Below are 19,633 nucleotides of genomic sequence, written 5' to 3' on the forward strand. Positions count from 1 at the left end.
AGATTTTTGTTAATGTTTCAAAGGATTTCTTATAGGTAAGGACGCATTTCTGTCACTGCATCCTGCGGTGAAAGGGTACGAAAGGAATGCAGCACTGCTGTGGTTTGCCTTAGCTGTGTCCCTTGTCGGGCTGCGAGGCTCTGACCATCGCAATATACCCTGAAGCATCCTTAGAGGAGCCTGTATCAGCGGAATGTCCCTGGGAGATGGAGAAGAGCTTTGATTTCTTGCTTGGAGTGACCAAGATTTAATCCCCGAGCTGTGGCTGAGCCTCTCGGCTCTCCCAGTGCCCGTCCCTAGGTCTGTGGCAGTGGAGATCTTTCCCACGTTTGTTGGGAAATCCACATTGATGCAGGGAGCAGCTGCAATTACAGAAGAAACCGGTCCCCCAAAATGTGGTCGTAGTTTGGAAGTGCCTCATGCCCCTCTGAAAGATGGCCCAAGCACACACCGTGTGTGTGTCCCAGCGTGGACATCGGCTTTAGGCTCTCCCAAGAACAGGGAAAACTCCTTTTGCAAAGCTTCTGTGTCAGCTGGGCTACAGCTTCGTCTGGAACAGCCTCACAATCATTGTAACCCCTGCAGAAGTTGGGCTTTGAAGCTTGGCAAGCTGTCAGCACGGGAAGTGTCAGTTAAGTGTGTTCCCTGAACTAAAAAGCTAATAAGGAACTATTTCTCATGTCTAATAATACAGCACTATAGCCCCAGATACCCATTCTGGGGGAAAAAAAAATCCCTCCTTTGAAGATGCTCTGTCTCCAGCTAAACCATTTAATAAGCAAATAAATATTAGCATTTGAAAGCACTTCCATTAAAAATATTTGCTTTCCCAATTGTGAGTTTTTAGAATAATAATGAAACCCACATGTGTATCGTCCGTGTTGCAGTTACGCCCAGCGTGGTGCTCGCAGTACTTCTGAAGTCATTTCTTCAGCACTGCTTTGTGGTGGCAGCAGGAACTTCAAACGGTCGCTGATAGCACGTATGAGATGAACGCTATCCAACCACAGGCGGGGTGTGAGCAGCTCTCATGCACGGTGTCTTGTTTATCCAAAGAGCCTGGCTGAGTCCCACTGGGAGAAAGCCGAGGCACAGAAATGAAAAGACTGCTGAAGGGTAAAATAACTGATCTGTGAATGCCACGAACCCCGTCAGCTCCAGGAGCGTTTGCCAAGGGGCGATCCCTCGATTGCCTTTAAAACCCAGGCTTCAGGCAAACATAATGCATGAGAGCTTAGGCACGACCTTATTGACCTTTTTTGGTGGGTAAAGTTAGACACGTTCAGGGAAAACATCCCCCCAGGGGGATCCAAGAGTTTCCAGAAGAGTGAATTTTAACCATGGGGCGCCTCGAGCCAGGGTCAGTCTTGGGGAAGAAATGTTGTTCTTACATCTTCCCTCAAACCCTGACACATCTTGTGGGTGTAAAGGAGGGGAGCAACTGGGAAGCAGTTTTCCTGAGCCACAGGGCTGTAATTTGCTTTATGTAGGATGTTTTCACATTTCCTTTAAATTTTAAGTCCAAGCAAACCTCGTCGTGGGAGCAGGGATGTGCCGATAAAGCTGCAGATCTACCAAACGAACCGTAAGCGTTTAGACTGAAGGATGTTTGGAGTCTGAGTTTGATTTCTTGGAGAGGACAGGGCCCTGAAACTCTCTGATATCCAAAGAGAAAAGCAGAAGTGATTGCAGGGCAGTGGGAGATGCTATGGAGCAGGACAAGCCCAGGGTGGGCAGCTGTATCGCAACGTGCTGCAGAGGAGCAGCTGTACCCATAGCTTCTTATGTCTCTTAAAGTCTCCTGGCTTCCCTCCCACCACGGTGAACATTTGGAAGGGGGGAGCAGAGCCTGGATTGTCTCAGTTCTGCTCGACTCTGCTTCATGAAAATGCGAAGGCTTTGGATGACGCACCGTTCACAGGCACTGGTGCAGGCGAGGAGGGGCGGATGGGGTTTGTTGGGGAAAACCAGTGAAAATTGGGTTTGTTAATATAAATTCGTGCCGATATAAATTTGTTCTGATATATCAGCCCAAGCTTTGACTGCCCCGGGTGCCTGCGCAGTTGCTCTGTGCCCTGCGCTATCCTTCCCTGCAGGGTGGACGCAGCTCTCCATCCCCACCACGGTCCGGGCTGCTCCCAGGCTCTTCCCAAATGCTGCATTGATCCCTGCAGGCAGAATTTCAGATCTTCCCTCGACTGCTCCTGCTCCAGCGATGTGCCAGATCCTGTTTGCTTAGCTCCCCTCTCGGCAGACGGTTTTTCTCACACAACAGCCTCTTTCCACGAGGTTTTCCCCATGCCCTGATGTGGCTGATTGTTTTATTTTGAGGGTTGGGGATGACCCTGTCCCGAGGCATCCTCCACCAGCTCTCCAGCCGGGATGCTCCTGGGACCACAAACCCATCCCTGTGTTTCAGACCCTGCCCAACGCACCCCCCCTATTTACATCCTGCTTTTCGCAATGCTTCACCCGCACACACAGACCTGATAGCACGAGGGGCTGGGGAGGGACTTGTCTGGTTCTTAATAACAGCATCAGTTGCGATAAATAACGGGAGAGAAATCGTTTTGGTCTTAGTCACCTAATAGCAGTGGTTCTGCTTAAAGATATGATTCAGCTCTTGCAGGCGATTCTTCACCTTAAGTTTCCCATGAGGCTTGGGAGGTGATGGAAGAGGAGGCTTTATGAGAGTTCCACAGTGTGCCTTTCCTTTGAGTTTTGATATTTAACGTTCCTTTGGGTGTTAAACGTAAGGAGAAAACTTAAAAACAAATGAACAGACTGCAGTGCTGGCACACAAGACAAATAAATCAGCCACCCTGCTACACAGATGAGGGTGTCTTTTCTTCCTATTTAATAGCTCGGTTGACTAGGTTAAAAACACATTTTTATAGCCAAGTTCCTCTAGCATTCATTTTTTTTCGTTGCATACATCAGTCTCGCAGCCATAGAGCTCTATCTTTTTAATGGGTATGTTTGATTATTACTTCTGGAGTTTAATGACAGCTTTGACAACTAAGTACCGCTATATTTCTTGATAAAGACGGCTTAAATTCTCTCTGCATTCTGCAAGTGCTGCCTTCAGCCTCAGATAGACGGAGCTGAATGGAGAGAGCATTAGCTTGTGATAAATGTCGTATTGCGAGGCAGCAGGGCTCCAGCTAAACTGGTTCCCAAGAGTTTGTTCCCCTGCCAACACACCAGTTGGACAGAAAAGTTGCCTGTTTTGCAGTTGACCAGAAGCTTTCCCCTTGTTATTAATTTTCACTGCCTGCTAAGCAGGTTGCTCGCCCTTTCACCCCCCGAAGTTCGACGTAGGCTGTGTTTGTGCCTGGCAAATCTAGATTTCATGTGAAATTCATTTGACACGCACAACATCTGAATGATTTGAGTCTTGAATTAAGCTCTGCTTTGATTAAATTCAGTCCATGCTTTGACAATATTTGCCATGGGGAGCAGATGGGGCGTTGCAGTGCCCGACTCCTCGGCCTCTTTAAAGCTTCGGCGATGCTGGGCAGCGAGCCTGGACGTTTCCTCTTTCTGGAGAGCTGGGATTGATCGGGGTGCATGCACTGCGTGCTGTCCCCACAAATGCAAAGCTTGTCCAAGGTCATGGAGGGAAATGGGAGCTGAGTGCACGTTCCAGGGCTCGTGCAATGCCCCAGCCCGTCCTTTCCAGGTCCCATGGTGTGGGATGGATTCGACCACACTCCAGCCAGGCGGAGCTGGGAGTGGGAAGGGGCTGCAGCCCCTGGCTGTAGCCAAAGCTCCTACCGGTGGAGCCATCCCCATCACCCTCCTGGCAGGGGATTACCTGGGAGCTTGAGCAGGACAAGGAAACGCTCTGAAGCAGATCCTCGCTTGGCTCCGGAGCACCGTGCTGCGCTGGACTTGGGTAACGTGTTCCTCAGAAGATGACTTTCTCTCTCTCTCTCTCGCCTCTGACTCATCCCCACCGTTACCTCCCACAGGTTTATTTATTGCTCTCTGAGACACACAAAGAGCAGAGTTGAGTTTCCACTGCCCAGTGCCAGGCCCCAGCCGTGCCTTCCCCCGTGCTCAGCCCTTGGTGGGTCACAGACGGGGGGTTTTCCTCTCTGGGAGCCCCACACAAGCTCTGCCCGCGCCGCCCCCCGAGCTGGGCTCTGCTATGGAGCACTCCTGCGCGCGCACACGTGGCGCAGGGCCGTGCCAGTGGCGCTCAGCACCCTTGAACCGCCTCGTTTCCCAGCGTGCTGCGTCCTCCCTGCCCAGGCGGGACACAGACGTGGAAAGGAGGACGCATGGTGTCCCAGTAGGTACGTAAAATCCTGACGAATTTGACTTTTTGTTAATGTGACTGTTGGGAAACAATGAATGGTAGCATTGATGGTGTTTGAGCTGAAGCGCTGTAGCTGAAGGCAGAGAGGATGGGCTCAGCCAGACCTGTGCCCCCAAGATGCCAAATGGTGCCTTTGCTGAGCCTTCCCCCGGCGGCTTTGGGAGCCCCGGGCAGATGTGACAGCCTGCGGCGTCGCTGGGGTTGAATGGCTGAGCACCTGCGATGTATTCATGATGAAAGATCATCATAAATCACAGCAGCTGGGAAGAAAAAGGTCTTCATCAAGGTAGCGCTGTCTGGGACCCAAAAAACCTAAGAGTTTCCAGAGGAAAGTGGTTTTTACTGTTATTGATCTCGTTAGAGCAGAGGCAGAGAGGAAGGGTGGTGCTTAGACGAGCAGGTGGAGAACGGAGAGCGTGAAGAAAGCCCTAAAAATTACCTGGAGGCTGGAGACAGTGCCTTGGGGAGGAGGGAGAGCGCTCGGCTTTCCGTGAAGAAAAGGAAGAGGTGTTTTGTGTTGCAATATGTTTGAATGGGGGGAAAACAGAGGATAAAAGCAGCCTCCTGATCTAGTGGGAAGAGGCAGGCTTTGCCGCAGCTGGAAGCTGCAGTCAGACAAATCCTCGTTAGGAGGAGGAGGTGCGGCTGACTAATGAGCAAGGCAGCGCGTGGGGAAGCTATGGGAAAGAAGTACCAAAGGAGGGAGATCTCAGCACCCACAAATGCCTCCCTGGAGCACAGATGGCCCCGGGGATGGCCAAGGGTGTGATCCCAAGTGTCGCTTCGGACAGGGAGAGCGTGAAGCGGTCCTACCTGGCACCGTGAGGGAGTAGGAATCCAACACAGACCCTGACCGTACCCAAAGGCACCCAGATCCCAAAGCCATTCAACTATCTGGGCTCCCAACTTGAGTTTGGGACAAAATCGGACTGTGCTCTGCTGAACGGCAGAGGATGAACAGGCAAGGTCAGCCCGGGGGCTGCCACTGCTGCCCTGGTGGTCAGGGGGTAACCAACCCCATCCCCTGGGGCTTCTCTGCCCAAGGAAGGGAGGGAGGGAGGGAGGGAGGGAGGAAGGAAGGAAGGAAGGAAGGAAGGAAGGAAGGAAGGAAGGAAGGAAGGAAGGAAGGGAGGAAGGGAGGAAGGAAGGAATTAATTTTGCTTTTTATTCTGTTAACTACAGATTGTATAGCGGTTCATTGTGGAGGATCCTCTTGTACCCATTCAGTGACAGAGGAATGCGAGCCCAGCGTGGCTGATCCATGCCAGAGCTGCGAACCCCCATGCCGGGGCTCTCCTTTCTCAGGTAGGATCCCACCAAGTGCCACCACCGGGACAGCTGTTCCTGTGCCCAGCATTCAGGCCTCTGTGTCACCTGCTCCACAGCAGGAAGGCACCTTCCAGGTACAGCTCCGAGGCCGATCCATCACCAGGGTGGATGCGAGCAGGCTGGCAGAGCTGCTCGAGCTGCAGCACTTGGATGGGGATGTTCGCTTCTTCTGGCTCGCTCTTTCGTTTTTCATTTCTCTTTTCTCCCTGTCCCCACCCCCACCGTAACTGTTTTAAATAATTCCTCCTCCTTATCACCTAGCATGTCAACACGCCGCTGTGCCACCCACCCCTCTCCTCGCAGAGCCGCACGTTAACATTTTGCACCCGACAATGTAAGGCAATTAGTGAATGAAGAATAACTTTCCTACTTCAAAGCATGATGGGTCGGGAGGCATCACATGGATGGCTTTCACGGGGAGTATTAATTGCTTTTCTCTCAAATGACTTCTAGTGTAGGAGAGTCCATATGGAGAGAGAGGAGGAGGAAGAGATGCTGCGGGAGAAACAAAGTCTCTGGTTCTAGCGAGAAGAGTAAATCCCAGCGCATCTGAGTGGGCACCTCCCTGTGGAGCTGGAGGCTGCGGCGGCGAACGGGCACCGCGTGCCGACGCATCACGCGAGGGCCAGGGCGCCCGGGAGCCGCGGGGATGGAGAGGAACCTCTGCTGTGGAAGCAGGGAGGTCCTGGCCCGGAGGCCGTCACCCTCCCTTAGGGTCTGATTGATGTGGGCTTTGGCATTTCGGGTGACTGAGGCGGCAGAGGAGCGTTGCACACGCACAGGGGCTGTTTGGCCCCCGTGTTTCGGTGGGAGCATTTCCTCGGTAATAAACAGGACTCGCTGCGGATACCTGCTCACGTGTGCAGCCTCGGGGTTCTCCAGATCGGCTGGAGAACTCCCCAGTGCCCGTGCGGCAGCGTGATCTCTGGAAATGAGATTAAAAAAGAGGTGAAAAAAGAGAGGAGCGTGCGAGAGCTGCGGCAGAACCGCTCCTCCAGGGGTTCGGTGCCTCGGGGGCAGGTGGGTGTTGGTCTCTTCTCCCAAGTGACCGGTGATAGGACAAGGTGGAACGGCCTCAAGCTGCGCCAGGAGAGGGTCAGATTGGACATTAGGAAAACATTTTTCACTGAAAGGGTCATCAGGCCCTGGCAGAGGCTGCGCAGGGAGGTGGCGGCGTCACCATCCCTAGGGGTTATCTAAAAGGCGGTAGATGAGGTACTTAAGGATACGGTTTGGTGACAGATAGGAATGGTCGGACTCGATGATCTCTGAGGTCTTTTCCAACCGGGTGATTCTATGGCCACCCATGGCCGCGGGCCCGTCCGGGTCGTGGGTGCTGGGTGGGAGCCCGTGAGGCGGCCGCTGTGCCTGCAGTGGCTCTCACCCGGTGGGATCGTGGGGGGCAACGCAGCTCGGGCAGCGTCAGCTTTGGGGCGCTTTGGTCTTGGCCACATCCTTACGGATGGCACCTCCTGACTCCCGCCGTGGAGCATCCGCAGGGCTGAACTGAGAGCAGAGAAGGCACCTTGGACACCATCCCGTTAACCCTTTTCCAGAGGTGGCCAGCTCGTTTCCAGGCTGTCCCTGGGGTGGGGCTGTGTTATTGCAGCAGGGCTCCCCTGGAAGATCAACGCTCCCAGTCCCGGCCGCGCAGCACGGCGCAGGAACGGCCCAGCAGGCTGGGGCTCGGCCGCCCCGCTTGCTCTCGGCACAGCCCCGCAGCGCTCAGCACAAATATTGATACGGCCACGAGAAAAGAAAATAGAATAAATAATAACAGAAAAAAAAATAGAAGAATAAAAGAGACAACCAAAACCCCCACGGGTGAGGCACGTGGGGAGAGGTTGAGGGCCGAGGGGATGCACCCAGGACACCGGGTGTGGGGCTGCGGTGTGGGGGGCACGGCACTGCCGTGGGGCTGGTGTGGGGTCCCTGGATGTGCCGGGGTTGTGGGGGGGTGTGGGGTCCCTGGGGGTTCGGCGTGGGACCAGGATGGGCTCCCCGGCTGTGCCTCCATCGCGGGGTCATGGGGGTGGTGTGGGGTCCCTGGATGTGCCGGGGTCACGGGGGTGGTGTGGGGTCCCTGGATGTGCCGGGGTCACGGGGGTGGTGTGGGGTCCCTGGCTGTGCCCGTGTCACGGGGGCGACGGGGCAGGATGGGGCAGGTTGAGGGGTTGTGGCTCTGGTGTGGGGAGAGTGGGGGATAGGGCCCAATTCAGGGGTCCCGGGGCAGGTGTGGTGCTGGTGTGGGGGTTGTGGGGCAGGATCCGGTGTGGGGTGGTGGAGGAGGGGCTGGTGTGGGGGGGCAGGGGGGGTCAGGGCAGGGTCTGGTACTGGGGTGCAGTGGGGGTATTGGGGTAGGGGCTGGTGCGGGGGGGCAGTGGGGGTGTTGGGGCGGGGTCTGGTGTGGGGGTGCAGTGGGGGTGCGGGGCTGGTACTGGGGGTTCAGGGGGGGTATCGGGAGGGGTCTGGTACCGGGGTGCAGTGGGGTTGTGGGGCAGGGTCCGGTGCTGGGGGGCAGTGGGGGTGTGGGGGCAGTGGGGGTGCAGTGGGGGTGCGGGGCAGGTGCGGGGGGGCAGTGGGGGTGTCGGGGCAGGGTCCGGTACCGGGGTGCAGTGGGGTTGTGGGGCAGGGTCCGGTGAAGGGAGGCAGTGGGGGTGCAGTGGGGGTGCGGGGCAGGGTCCGGTGGGGCTGCGGGGCAGGTGCGGGGGGGCAGTGGGGGTGTCGGGGCAGGGTCCGGTACCGGGGTGCAGTGGGGGTCCGGTGCTGGGGGGCAGTGAGGGTGCGGGGCAGGTGCGGGGCGGGCGGCAGGGGGCGGGGCGGGGGGAGGCGAGCGCGTAGGGCAGGACTCCCCCTCTCCTCCTCTCCCTCCCGGCGCATCCTCACCCGCAACTCCCCGCACCTGTTGCTGCTTCCCCCCCTCCTCCCCTCCCCCGGCATGCGGGGCGCGCCGTGATGGGCGGCGGGGAGGCTGTGCCCCCGGCCGGAGCCGCTGCCCCGCGCCGCTTCGCCCATGCCGTTCGCGGGCGAGGAGCGGAGCCTGCAGGGCATCTACAAACCGGCCGAGGGCAGCGGCCGCGCCGGGGGCTACACCAACCGCTCCTTCGTCTACGACGATGGCAGCGCCCACAGGTAGCGAGAGGGGTCCGTGGGCATCGGGGTGGGGTCGGGCTGTGGGTGTTGGGGTCCCTGGAGCTGCTGGTGGGGGTCAGTCTGTGGGTATTGGGGTCTCTGGAGCTGCTGGTGGGGGTCGGTCTGTGGGTATTGGGGTCTCTGGGGTCGGTCTGTGGGTGTTGGGGTCCCTGGAGCTGCTGGTGGGGGTCGGTCTGTGGGTATTGGGGTCTCTGGAGCTGCTGGTGGGGGTCGGTCTGTGGGTATTGGGGTCTCTGGGGTCGGTCTGTGGGCGTTGGGGTCTCTGGAGCTGCTGGTGGGGGTCAGTCTGTGGGTATTGGGGTCTCTGGAGCTGCTGGTGGGGGTCGGTCTGTGGGTATTGGGGTCTCTGGGGTCGGTCTGTGGGCGTTGGGGTCTCTGGAGCTGCTGGTGGGGGTCGGTCTGTGGGTGTTGGGGTCCTTGGAGCTGCTGATGGGGGTCGGTCTGTGGGTATTGGGGTCCCTGGAGCTGCTGGTGGGGGTCAGTCTGTGGGCGTTGAGGTCTCTGGAGCTGCTGGTGGGGGTCAGTCTGTGGGTGTTGGGGTCCTTGGAGCTGCTGATGGGGGTCGGTCTGTGGGTATTGGGGTCCCTGGAGCTGCTGGTGGGGGTCGGTCTGTGGGTATTGGGGTCTCTGGAGCTGCTGGTGGGGGTCAGTCTGTGGGTATTGGGGTCTCTGGAGCTGCTGGTGGGGGTCAGTCTGTGGGTATTGGGGTCCCTGGAGCTGCTGGTGGGGGTCAGTCTGTGGGTATTGGGGTCCCTGGAGCTGCTGGTGGGGGTCAGTCTGTGGGTATTGAGGTCTCTGGAGCTGCTGGTGGGGGTCAGTCTGTGAGTATCGGGATGGGGGTCCCTGGGGGCTGCTGGTGGGGGGTCAGTCTGTAGTTACTGGGGATGAGAGTCCATCTGTGGGTGTCAGGATGGGGGTCAGTCCATGGGTATCGGGGTGGGGGTCCCCAGGTGCTGCCAGAGGGCTTCGGTCATTCGGTATCAGGGTGGGGTCAGGATGGGGGCTGCTGGTGGGGTCAGTCCGTGGGCATCGGAGTCCCCAGGGGTTGCCAGAAGGTTTTGGTCCACGGGTATCAGGATGGGGGTCTGTGGGTGTCGGGATGGGAGTCGGTTTGGGGCTACCAGGGTTGGGGGTCTGTGGGCATTGGGATGGAGGTCCGGGGCTATCCAGGTCAGTCTAAGGGCTGTTGGTGGGGTCCAGTCCATGGGCACTGGGGTGGTGTTCCCTGGGGGCTGCCAGGGGGGTGTCAATCCTTGGGTATCGGGGTCCCCAGGGGTTGCCAGAGGGGTTCGGTCTGTGGGTACCGGGATGGGGGTCCCTGGGAGCTGCTGATGGGGGACAGTCTGTGGGTACCAGGGATGGGGAGCCGTGGGTGTCAGGTGAGGGCTGCCAGTGGGGTTCAGTCCATGGGTATCGGGGTGGGAGTCCCTGGGGGCTGCTGATGGGGTCGGTCCATGGGTATTGGGGTCCCCAGGGACTGCCAGAGGGTGTCCATGGGTGTCGGGATGGGGGTGGGTCTGTGGGTCTCGGGGTGGGGGTCAGTCTGTGGACTTTGGGGTCCCCAGGGGCTGCCAGAGGGGTTTGGTCTGTGAGTGTTCAGGTTTGGGCTGTTGTTATACCAAAGTTATGATGTCCGGTGTGAGGGAGGAGATGTGACGTGGAAGCAAAGAGCTGCTCAAAGGGGATCGCAGGGACCTGGTGCTGCTGTGCGCTCGTGCCCAGGCAGCAGCAGCCGTGTCTCTCAAGGGGACAACTGCTTGTTGCTGAAGTATTCCAGCTTTTCCTGATAATTCTTTTACATTATCGTTATTCTGATTCTATTTACCCGTGTGGTTCTTCTGATTGTCGCGCTCATCAAATGCCAGCTTAACTGGTCAAATGAAGCATGTGCATCACTTGGTTCTTGGCAGACGAGGACCTTGGCTGGGTTTGTGCCCTGGGCTGCTCGGCCGTGTGGACGTTGGCTTGCTATGGTTGAGGGAGACCATCTTGGCTCCTAAAAACCTAGATGGAAAAAAGAAGGAACAGTCCGTTTGGTGAACTCTTTAACTTTCAGTGCATCGCCACTGATTGAGGAATTGCTAAAATATTGGTTGTTGAGGTTAAGTCCCTCGTCATCGTCAGAGGCACAATGTCCTTTGGGAACCGGGACCACCGAACTCCTGAGAACACCGTTCAGTGGCCTCGGGCGTGCTGGGGGGGTGTGGAGCCACAGAGCCTTCACCAAACCCAGTGTCCTTATTTTGCATCTGTACTAAGTGTGTTTGCAGAAGTTATACTCTTGAGGAGGTTATTGAACACGTCGATGTGGGGGGGATGAGAGTGTCAGCTAGAGGCGGCAGCTTGTGGAGGATTCAGACTCCAACATTATGGGAAAATGATGAGTAGCTCAGCTCAGACAGCACTTATTGCTCCTTATTACTTACACTGCGGTACTGCTCCGGGTCATTTATCCCTATCTAATGCACAATAACAAAATCCTTCTCCAAAGGTGTTCCCGTCTGTCTCTTTCAATCTGAATAGAAGAGCTTTGTTTTCTAATTGTTATTCTGCTGCTCGATGTGTTTCTACCCCCCTCTGGCTCCAGAGAGGTTGAAATGCTGCTGCTTTCCACGGCTTGTCTTGCCTGCCTCTGCGTTCAGCATCTTTGCTGCCCTTTCAGAGCTGCTGAACAAACTGGTTGGAGCCCTCAGGACTCGGCAGCTTTGCCCATAGCTGCACGTTCTCCAACTCCAGCTCGGAGCAGCCTGGGTCTCTGATGTACTTTTTTAATGCTCTTAGAGTGAAAAAGTAGAAAGTGATTGTGGTAAAACAGCTGAAGAGACCGGTGCAGGAGCAGGCAGAGCAGTAAGCAAATTCCCCTTTAGATGATCCCAGGGACCCACTGGCTGATCTGGTGCTTGATTGCCTCTCTGCAGCTTGGACTAGGAGCGCGCATCCCTTTCAGGGGATATCAGCCCTGGTTACCCACCTGCTGTCACTCAGCCGGTGCCCAGCACAGAAGTTTCTGCCTCACCTCTCGCGGGCTTTACCCCCGTTCATTTGAAAGGGCTGTGAAGGCAGCACCTGCCCGTGTCCGATACGGCCTTTGTGTCCCTGTCCTGGATGGGCAGTCCCTGGGGACACCAGGGCTCAGGAGGCCAACGCGGACTCCTTGGTTTGTCTCTGCTCTGTGCTTCCAGGCGTGTACTTGTCGCTGTAGACGTGATGTCAGACAAGCAGACCTGTCACCAGAGGTGTGCGCGAAGGATGCGAGAGGCAGCAAAGATGTATAACATCTTTCATGTACCTTCTGCTAAATGTTCGAGGGGGCTTCAGCTGGGTTGTCCCCATTAAAATAAATGGGAGCCTCAATTATCCCCTTGCCTAGCAAAGCTAGAGACGGCTTAAAAGCTCTGGAAGAGAAATTCCATCATTTCAGTTGCCTGAGTGTGGAGACGTGGGTGTAGCTGTCTGCGTGCTTTATCCTGGTTCTCTTTATAAGGCAACAATGGTCTTGAAGGTCCCTTACAGACGGAAAACGAGAGGTTAACTATAAAAGCTCTTGGAAGTATGTTTGGAGAGCAAATATGCGTTTCTGGCACCCAGAGGGTACAAATAGCCTAAATTTTACTTTCCTACCTCGTGGGAAATCTGGGTAAATGTTTGTACAAGGAGCTAGTCTGTCATTTAGGGGAATACTCGATTTCCTCTGGCCAGCAGCTCTGCTTCCCTTGCCTTGCCCATGTAAGGGCACTCTGGTAGGAGCAGTGATGGATGAGCGGCCATATGGAAGGACTCACGCAAAAATATCCTGCACAAATGATAAGAGGGCCTGTGGGAGAAGCAGAGATGTGCAAGAAGAGACTTGGGTTTTCTATCCGCTCTCTCCTGCTACCATGGCTTATTTTAGAAGAAAAAGGTGAACGAGGGTGGCTCGTGTGACGATACCTGGAGAAGCTGTTTAGGAAGATCACGTCTTTGCGTTAGACGTACGTGGCTTTTTCTCATGTTTGTTTTAATGTCTCTTATAGGAGATCTGCCTGTCTGCTAGGCTGCACCGCTCTGCTTAGGGTCAGTGCTGCTGGGTATACTTGGAGTGAACGTTAGGTGTCCTGTGCCGAGTGGGGCGGGTTTGGGTACCTTGCCATGGATCTGGGAGCAGGAGATGGAGGGCGGGTGGGTCCCAGTAGTGCAAGTGCTGGAGAAGCCAAGATTGGGGGCTGGAATGCAGCAATCAGAGAGACCTGTGAGCACCACTGGTGTGGCAGCTCCGGGCATGCTTGCGGAGCACCAGCTGGAGAGGACTTGGCTTGATGGGAGCTGTACTGTGGTGGAGTCTGTCCTCAGCTGCACTCAACTGGACAGCCAGGATAGATCATCCTTTCTGGCCCTAGAAATCCCAGCAAGGTTTGGAGCAGTGGCAGAAAGGCTGAAAATACCTATATAGGCACCATCTGCTGCTCTGGTCAAAGACTCGGTGTTTTTGATTCCAAAGCCAGGTGTTTGCCTGCTGTCCTCACTGAACCCAAGGTGGTCGGTGAGTTCACAGGGCTGTGTCTCTATGAGGGAGCTTGGGAAAGTTGATCTGAATCCATGAAGGATATCAATGCAAAAAAGAAAAAAGCATTGAGTTCTTAGATTCTTGCTCAGTGTGAATGCTCTCGTCCGGACTTGGGTTGACTCTCCCATGGCTTCTCCTGCTGCACTTCAGATCTGTCAGGTGGGCTGTCTCAGTTTAGCACAAGGATGATCCCTGCCTCTGAGAGCCTGCTGTCTCTGAAGTTTTCCATGTTCTGGAAATGGATGGGAAGATGTTTCTTTGGGAGAGCTTCCGCTCAACCAGGCTCTGTAGCTAATTAATAACCAGTCTTTCCAGGCAAGTTTACTAGCTTAGACATTTATCAGCTTCCAAAAAGTCAGCCTTGTGGCTTGCAATATCTGTTGCTCTGGCTGCCCGTGGGGATCCTGGCCTCCCTGTTCTAGGAGAAACTGATAGGGAGCCATAAAACTACCGGGCCAAACTCTCTATATTTTCAGAGTGTTTACGTAGCAGACATAAGAAGGCATTCTGCTCGTTTTCCCCAACTGATTAGGGGAGGGAAACATGTGTCTCTGGCTGAAATCTGAAATCTAGGGCTTGAAAGGGCGGTCAGCAGGTCATGCTGTGAAAAACACTGTAGGAGAGCACCCGCCAGCAAACCTGGGTCAGTTGGAGGAGGTTTTGGGAACCCCCCTGCTATTCCGATTAATGAAAGACCCCCAATGTGCTCAATGTTCTCCTTAGAAAGTGCCGTTGGGTTCTGGCATGGCTGTGTCACCCTTTGCTGGAGAACAGCAAAGTAGGTCACTGCCTGTGCTCAAGGGCTCTTTCTGCTCTGCAAAAATATTTACAGCATCTATTTGAATCCTCACAGTTCTCCATCAGCGACCTCCTCCCGACCTCCACGCCTGGTTCCAAAGTGCTGCGTGAAATTTGTTTTGGAGCTTGTTAGCATTTCTCTTGCATCCGTGCCAAACTGTGTCAGAGCGTGGAACATCTCATTCATCCGTCTCATGAATAAAAACGGGCAAAGAGCTGTGCTAGGTCTGAGCACAGGTGCCTCCGACCCCGCGTCCTTTGATAGTGGCCAGTGACAAGGACAGAGGGCAGGTACAGAGCAGCCCTTCCCGAGGCTGTACTGCTGCAGCCTCTCGGACCGGGGTCCTGGGCTGGAGGTTGTACCCAGTGGCTGAGCTTGAAAGACGTGGATGGATGCCTCCCCTGGGAATTGCTGGGTCCCTCTTGAACCCATTGGTACTTTCTGCCTCCACAAGAGGATGTGACTTCTCTGATGCAGCTGCTCTGTGAGGAAACACGCTGCTTTTCCTTTGAGCCTGCTGCTCCGTGGTTTCCCTGAGTCCCCACAGCTCCTGTGATGTGCTTGCTCCCTGGTCGCCCGCTCTGATTTCACCTGCCTTTCGTCGTGTCTCTTACCAGGAAAAGGACTCCTGATCTATTTATTCTCTCCTTGAATAAAATGATTTATAACCCAGTAGTTCCCTCCGCTGCCCTTCTCTGTGCCGTACTGTCTCTGGGGAGGGGAGCCGGAACGGTGGGTGGCTCTGCCGCGGGTTTAGCTGTAGCCCAACAGCCTCTCCTATAGTTTGGGGGTTTGACCATCACTGACGGTCAGCTGTTGGCTTTGTTATATTGTTACTATGACTTTGGCTCTTTTCTGAGAGTTAATTCACACCTTCTAGTGCCTGTGCAGGAAGGTCATTTATTTTCCCCGATCCCTTTTTTATTAGTTGGCATTTATTGATGATAATTTTTTATTTGGCTTTTTATCACCAGGTTGCTCAGTGCTGCAAGATCTTTCCGCAACTCTTTGCAGTCAGGATTAGGTTTGACCGTACTGGATAATTTGCAGTCATCACCATCACTTCTCTTATAAATTGGTTCTTTAAAGTGTCATACTTAAAGTAATCATCTTTCCTCCCAGGAAACCTATGTAGCAGTGAGCCTAATGGGACCCCGCAGAACAGATTTGCTTCAGTGTTCCCCTTCTGTTTGGCTCCTCTGTTCTAATCCAGGAGACATTCCCTGCTTTGTCCCATCACATCCTGGTCTGGCAGGTGGGTTGACAAGCCTGCCTTTCGGGGTTTATTTCTGTAAGTCTTTGTGTTCTTGAACAGTGTGAAAAGACTCTTCCTCCTCCCACAGGTCTCTCATTCTCTGCTTTCAATCGAAGGGAGTGTTCTGCAGGGGTCTGGAGTGTGGAGAAGTTTCTTCTCCGTGCTTCATCCTTAGCTGCTTAGAGCAGTTTGAGGCTGTGCAGAAGAGATAATTTTCCCAGCAGATCATTAGCAAGAATTAGCACTTTTCTAATCTTGCAGCCTTTTCCTTTTTTTTTTTTGATGTGAGCCTGAAAAATGCAGGGCACTGGCAGATCTGGTAGAGGGTGTAACAGCTCGGGGTGAGGGGAGTGACACACCACCAGGACTGTGTGCCGTGGGGTACCAGATCCGCTCCTGTGAATAAGGATTCTGGAGTGTGATGAGCTCTGCCTTGAGAGCATCTCCTTGCTCTTCCCGATGAGAGCTGGGAACAGATAGCATTGTCCTGCTTGCAACCGGTCATCTACCGAGATGAGGGTTTTGGCTGGTTCCCAGGGTGACGTTGGTCCCAGGTAAGCTCCATGTGGGAGGGGAAGCCCCGGGGAAATAATGGGTTGGGCGACAGGGAGAGGGCAGAGGACCTTAACACTTCACTTTAGCTGGAGAGGAGCTTTTCTGTCCCTGGGACTGGAGGAAGGAGGGCTGCTGTTGCGCTGGCAGTAGTGACACCGATGGAGCATTAGGATTTGTGGGGACTGAGAAGAGTTCTCATGGGAGAATTATAACTGACCAAGACCCACTTGGCTTTCTGACCTTCCTCATGATGCCAGCTGCTGGAACAGGGACCCGTGGAACAGCCAAGGGGTGAGTCTGGGGTAAGCGATACCTAATGACTCTGAATAGAGGACTTACTGTGGTGTCAGTGGGGATTATGTTCCCCTTCTTAAGCAGGAGAGGGCTGGCTACTGGATGCAGGAGCAAAGCCGGAGGCTGTGACAAGCGAATTGCTCTCTTTTTAGTTTGATAATCTGTTTAGGTTTAAGATTTTTCACGGTTGGTTGCCATGGATCGTGAGCCCGGCGTTATCCCTGCGTGCAACAGCACCCTGTCATTAAAGGCTGGGTGATTTCCCAGGGGTCCCCGGTGTCCGTGGCCTCTGAAATCCCCAGCGGGACATCTGGGGTCTCACAGTGAAGGAACATTAAAGAGGGATTGTTTCTCCCTGCCGCTAACACGAGTCCTGGCTGCTTGGTTTCTTGAGTGTCAGGGATGATTCTGCTTTTAAAGGAACTTGCATATGTTCCCAGGCATCCTTGCAAACCCAGCACCATGAGGAGGGGAAAAAAAAAGGGTCGTGTCCTTGCTGGGGAAGGACCAGGTACTCTGGGAAACCTGCTTCTCAGCATATAGCTCCTGCAAGGAAGATATAGTTTAATGTTGGAATCCATAAATAGCCCTGGAGATTGCTGGGTCAGGAATTTCCCAGCAGTGTTAGTGACGTTGGCTCAGGCTGAGCATGTTTTGGATTTGGCTCTCCTCCTGAGGTTGCTCATGGTGGAAATGCTGGGAAGAGTGCTGTGGGTGCTCCTGAGCCTGTCCCTGGTAGGAAATGTCAGTCTGGATGGGTGGTTGCAGGCAGAGCTTGGCCAGAATGTCGCTCCCATCCTATCCCTGGGTGCAGATTGCTGGTATGAATGGTTTGCTCCTGGTGGGGAGTTCAATCTCCACTCCTGGTGGAAGGTGAGTGAGCGGCGTCCTTTGGGTCCTCTTGTGACAGAAGCCCTCCCGAGTGCTGGAGTGAACCCTTTGGAGATCCTCGCCTAACGGCGTTGGGATGGGGAGCAGAGCTGTTGCCTTAGGACAGCAGGCCTTGGTATGTTGTGCTGTAAGTGATCATCTGGGCTAATTGGCACTCTATTTGCATATTCACACAACAGACTAAACCAATTACAAATGGACCATTATGCTGCAGCGCATGGCTATCGCTCTGATGGGAGCATGAATCCTGCTTGACGTTTTCCTTACCCTTGCTGTGGTGGTGGAGCTCTGGCAGTGACTCTAACAGATCCGTGTCCTTAGATCAGCATGACTTGTTTAGCTTTGCTTCTGTTGGAAACCCCCCAGCCCTGCCCGGCCCTCCCTGCAGGATGCTCTTGAGGAAGAGGTTGGCGGTGGCTCCCTCATCCCAGCTCCCTTTCCAGGGCCACCGACGGATTGCTTCGCTGGCCTCCCAGCGCCGGAGGAGCTGAGCTGCCCGCCTGTGTCACTCATGTGCTGCTGTTGGGATCAAAGAAGAGTGAAAAGGCTTCTCAGCAGGGCTTTTCCTTCTGTGAGTTTTACCTTGTTGTACAAAGTGTAGGTGTGCACCCTGCAAAAAGGGAATGGGGAGACGTGGGGCTGAATTGCTAATATGGGGTTGTCTAATAAGAAAAATGGCTCTGGACCTGGAAGGTACAATTTCTACTTTTATCTTCTAGAAAATAGCGTTGCCAGCAGGGTGAAGGCTTGTGGAGCTTTGCACTGACTCACGCTTCCTGTTCATTTTCGATGTGAAATACACAAAATGCTAATTTTTCCATGAGGCCTGTGGTGCTAAATTGCCTCCGCTTGTCGAAGGCAAAGCAATGGATGGATTTGTCACAGGGCTTTAGCAGTTCTGTAGAAGTTTTGAGCAACAACAGCCCCTGATGGGGATAGTCTGCGGATTTGGAAGCGGGACCTTAATGTGGGAGACTGAGCCCTTGCTATGCTGCGTGTCTGTGTGTGTGTTCTGCAGCCGTTGTACCCACCAAACATGAATGGGGTCAAAGCTGCTCAGAGTATCTGGAAATGAGGCTTTGAGCCCCCTGATCCCGTGGGAGGTGTCCCTGCCCATGGCAGGGGGTGGAACTGGATGGGCTTTGAGGTCCCTTCCCACCCAACCTGTTCTATGGTTCTATGAAATAATGACTTGGATGTTGTGATGGGGCTGTTCACATCCCTTGGGGCGTTTTAAACTCTTGCAATCAAAAAGTGTTCAATCCACAACTGTCGGATGAGTAACAGGAAGATGACAAAACATTAAGCAAAATGGAAAGCGGTTGATTATGGACAAAGGAGAGTTTGCGAAGTAAAGGAAATGATCGCATTAAAGGAAGTAGACCTCTCCCATCTTTCCCTGATTCCTCTTTTCTGTACCAAGCTCGGGCGTTACTGCCTGGGTCTTTAGTGCTGGTCTTTTTAGTTCTTGTTCATACGTTATTAGAGGGTAACTTTGCAAGTTCATTATTCCTGTCCCCATGGTTTTATCTTTGGAGTTGACCACAATAAATGCTCCTTCCAAGTGATTCTTGCGTGCAGGTGTGGCAGGGGCAGGCTCTGCTGCAGCTGGCAGCGTTTGTGCTTCATATTGATTGTCTCTAAGGTTGGGAATAATTTTGGTTGCGATTTATCAGTTGATCATGGAAGATGCACTTAGAAAATGGACGAGATGTTTTTAATATTGCAATTTTTGGAAGAAAGAGCTCTATCTCTTGGCCTATGCATGTGCTCCTCACCATCCATGGCCCCTCTCCAAAGGCCTTTAGGGCCACATCTTGGTGCAGAAGATCCTCCGTGGCTCTGGGTGCGTCACCAGGACTGCTGATGACTGTGAATGATATTAGTGAGTCACTGTGTGACCTCTGGGGAGGGAGGGAAGGACGGTGGAATACCGATCAGGGGCTCTTCCTCTGACAAACTGAGGCGTAACTGACAGTAGTGTCGGCCGGTGCTCCCAGGGAGATAAGGAACACGCGCTGCTGAGGCAGTGGCAGAGAAGGAGTCTCAGAGGTGTCTGGAATGAGCACCCCAACTTCCACAGAGACATCCCTGGAGGGAACCCCTGCCCTGAAAGCTGCTGAGGTTGGCGGCCAGGGAAGGGAGATGCTGAGCCGGGCTGCAAGGCACACTTGTCATGGGATGTAGCCCACACACGTGGTCGCCCACACGTGTACAGGTCTGCTGCTTTCCTTCCTGGATGGTCTTTGCCCTCTCCTCCGCTGGGCTGTGTTGTGCTGCCATGCCAGCTCGCTGCCTCTCCTTGCCAGGAGAGCGGTGCCAACGCCTGCAGCAGTTTGCACGTCACCAGCACGGGATGGGGTGCTGCCTTCCTGCCCAGCTCCGGAGGCCGAGCGTGCCTCTCCCCATGTGCTCGGGCCATTAGGAGACCCCACAGGGATGTCACTCAGAACAAAAACCAAAAAGAGATGGGGGAACAACTGTAACCCG

The 19,633-nt window shown here is 54.4% G+C and overlaps 1 protein-coding gene across 4 annotated transcripts in view; it reads left to right on the forward strand.

Moving 5' to 3' along the window:
• Window positions 1–8,586: 8,586 nt before the first annotated feature.
• The window catches only part of KCNT1 (potassium sodium-activated channel subfamily T member 1), a 90,492-nt gene continuing 79,445 nt past the window's right edge, over window positions 8,587–19,633 (forward strand). For 2 of the 4 annotated variants that reach the window (XM_054083793.1, XM_054083791.1), the window contains exon 1: window positions 8,588–8,785. In XM_054083793.1, the coding sequence (XP_053939768.1) occupies window positions 8,667–8,785 (119 nt within the window). In that variant the 5' untranslated portion in view covers window positions 8,588–8,666. Of the gene's footprint in view, window positions 8,786–19,633 lie in introns of all 4 variants that reach the window. The other 2 variants (XM_054083792.1, XM_054083795.1) reach the window with 2 other exon arrangements.

The sequence above is a fragment of the Cuculus canorus genome, chromosome 19 (assembly GCF_017976375.1).
Source record: "Cuculus canorus isolate bCucCan1 chromosome 19, bCucCan1.pri, whole genome shotgun sequence".
In the NCBI taxonomy this organism is placed as follows: domain Eukaryota; kingdom Metazoa; phylum Chordata; class Aves; order Cuculiformes; family Cuculidae; genus Cuculus; species Cuculus canorus.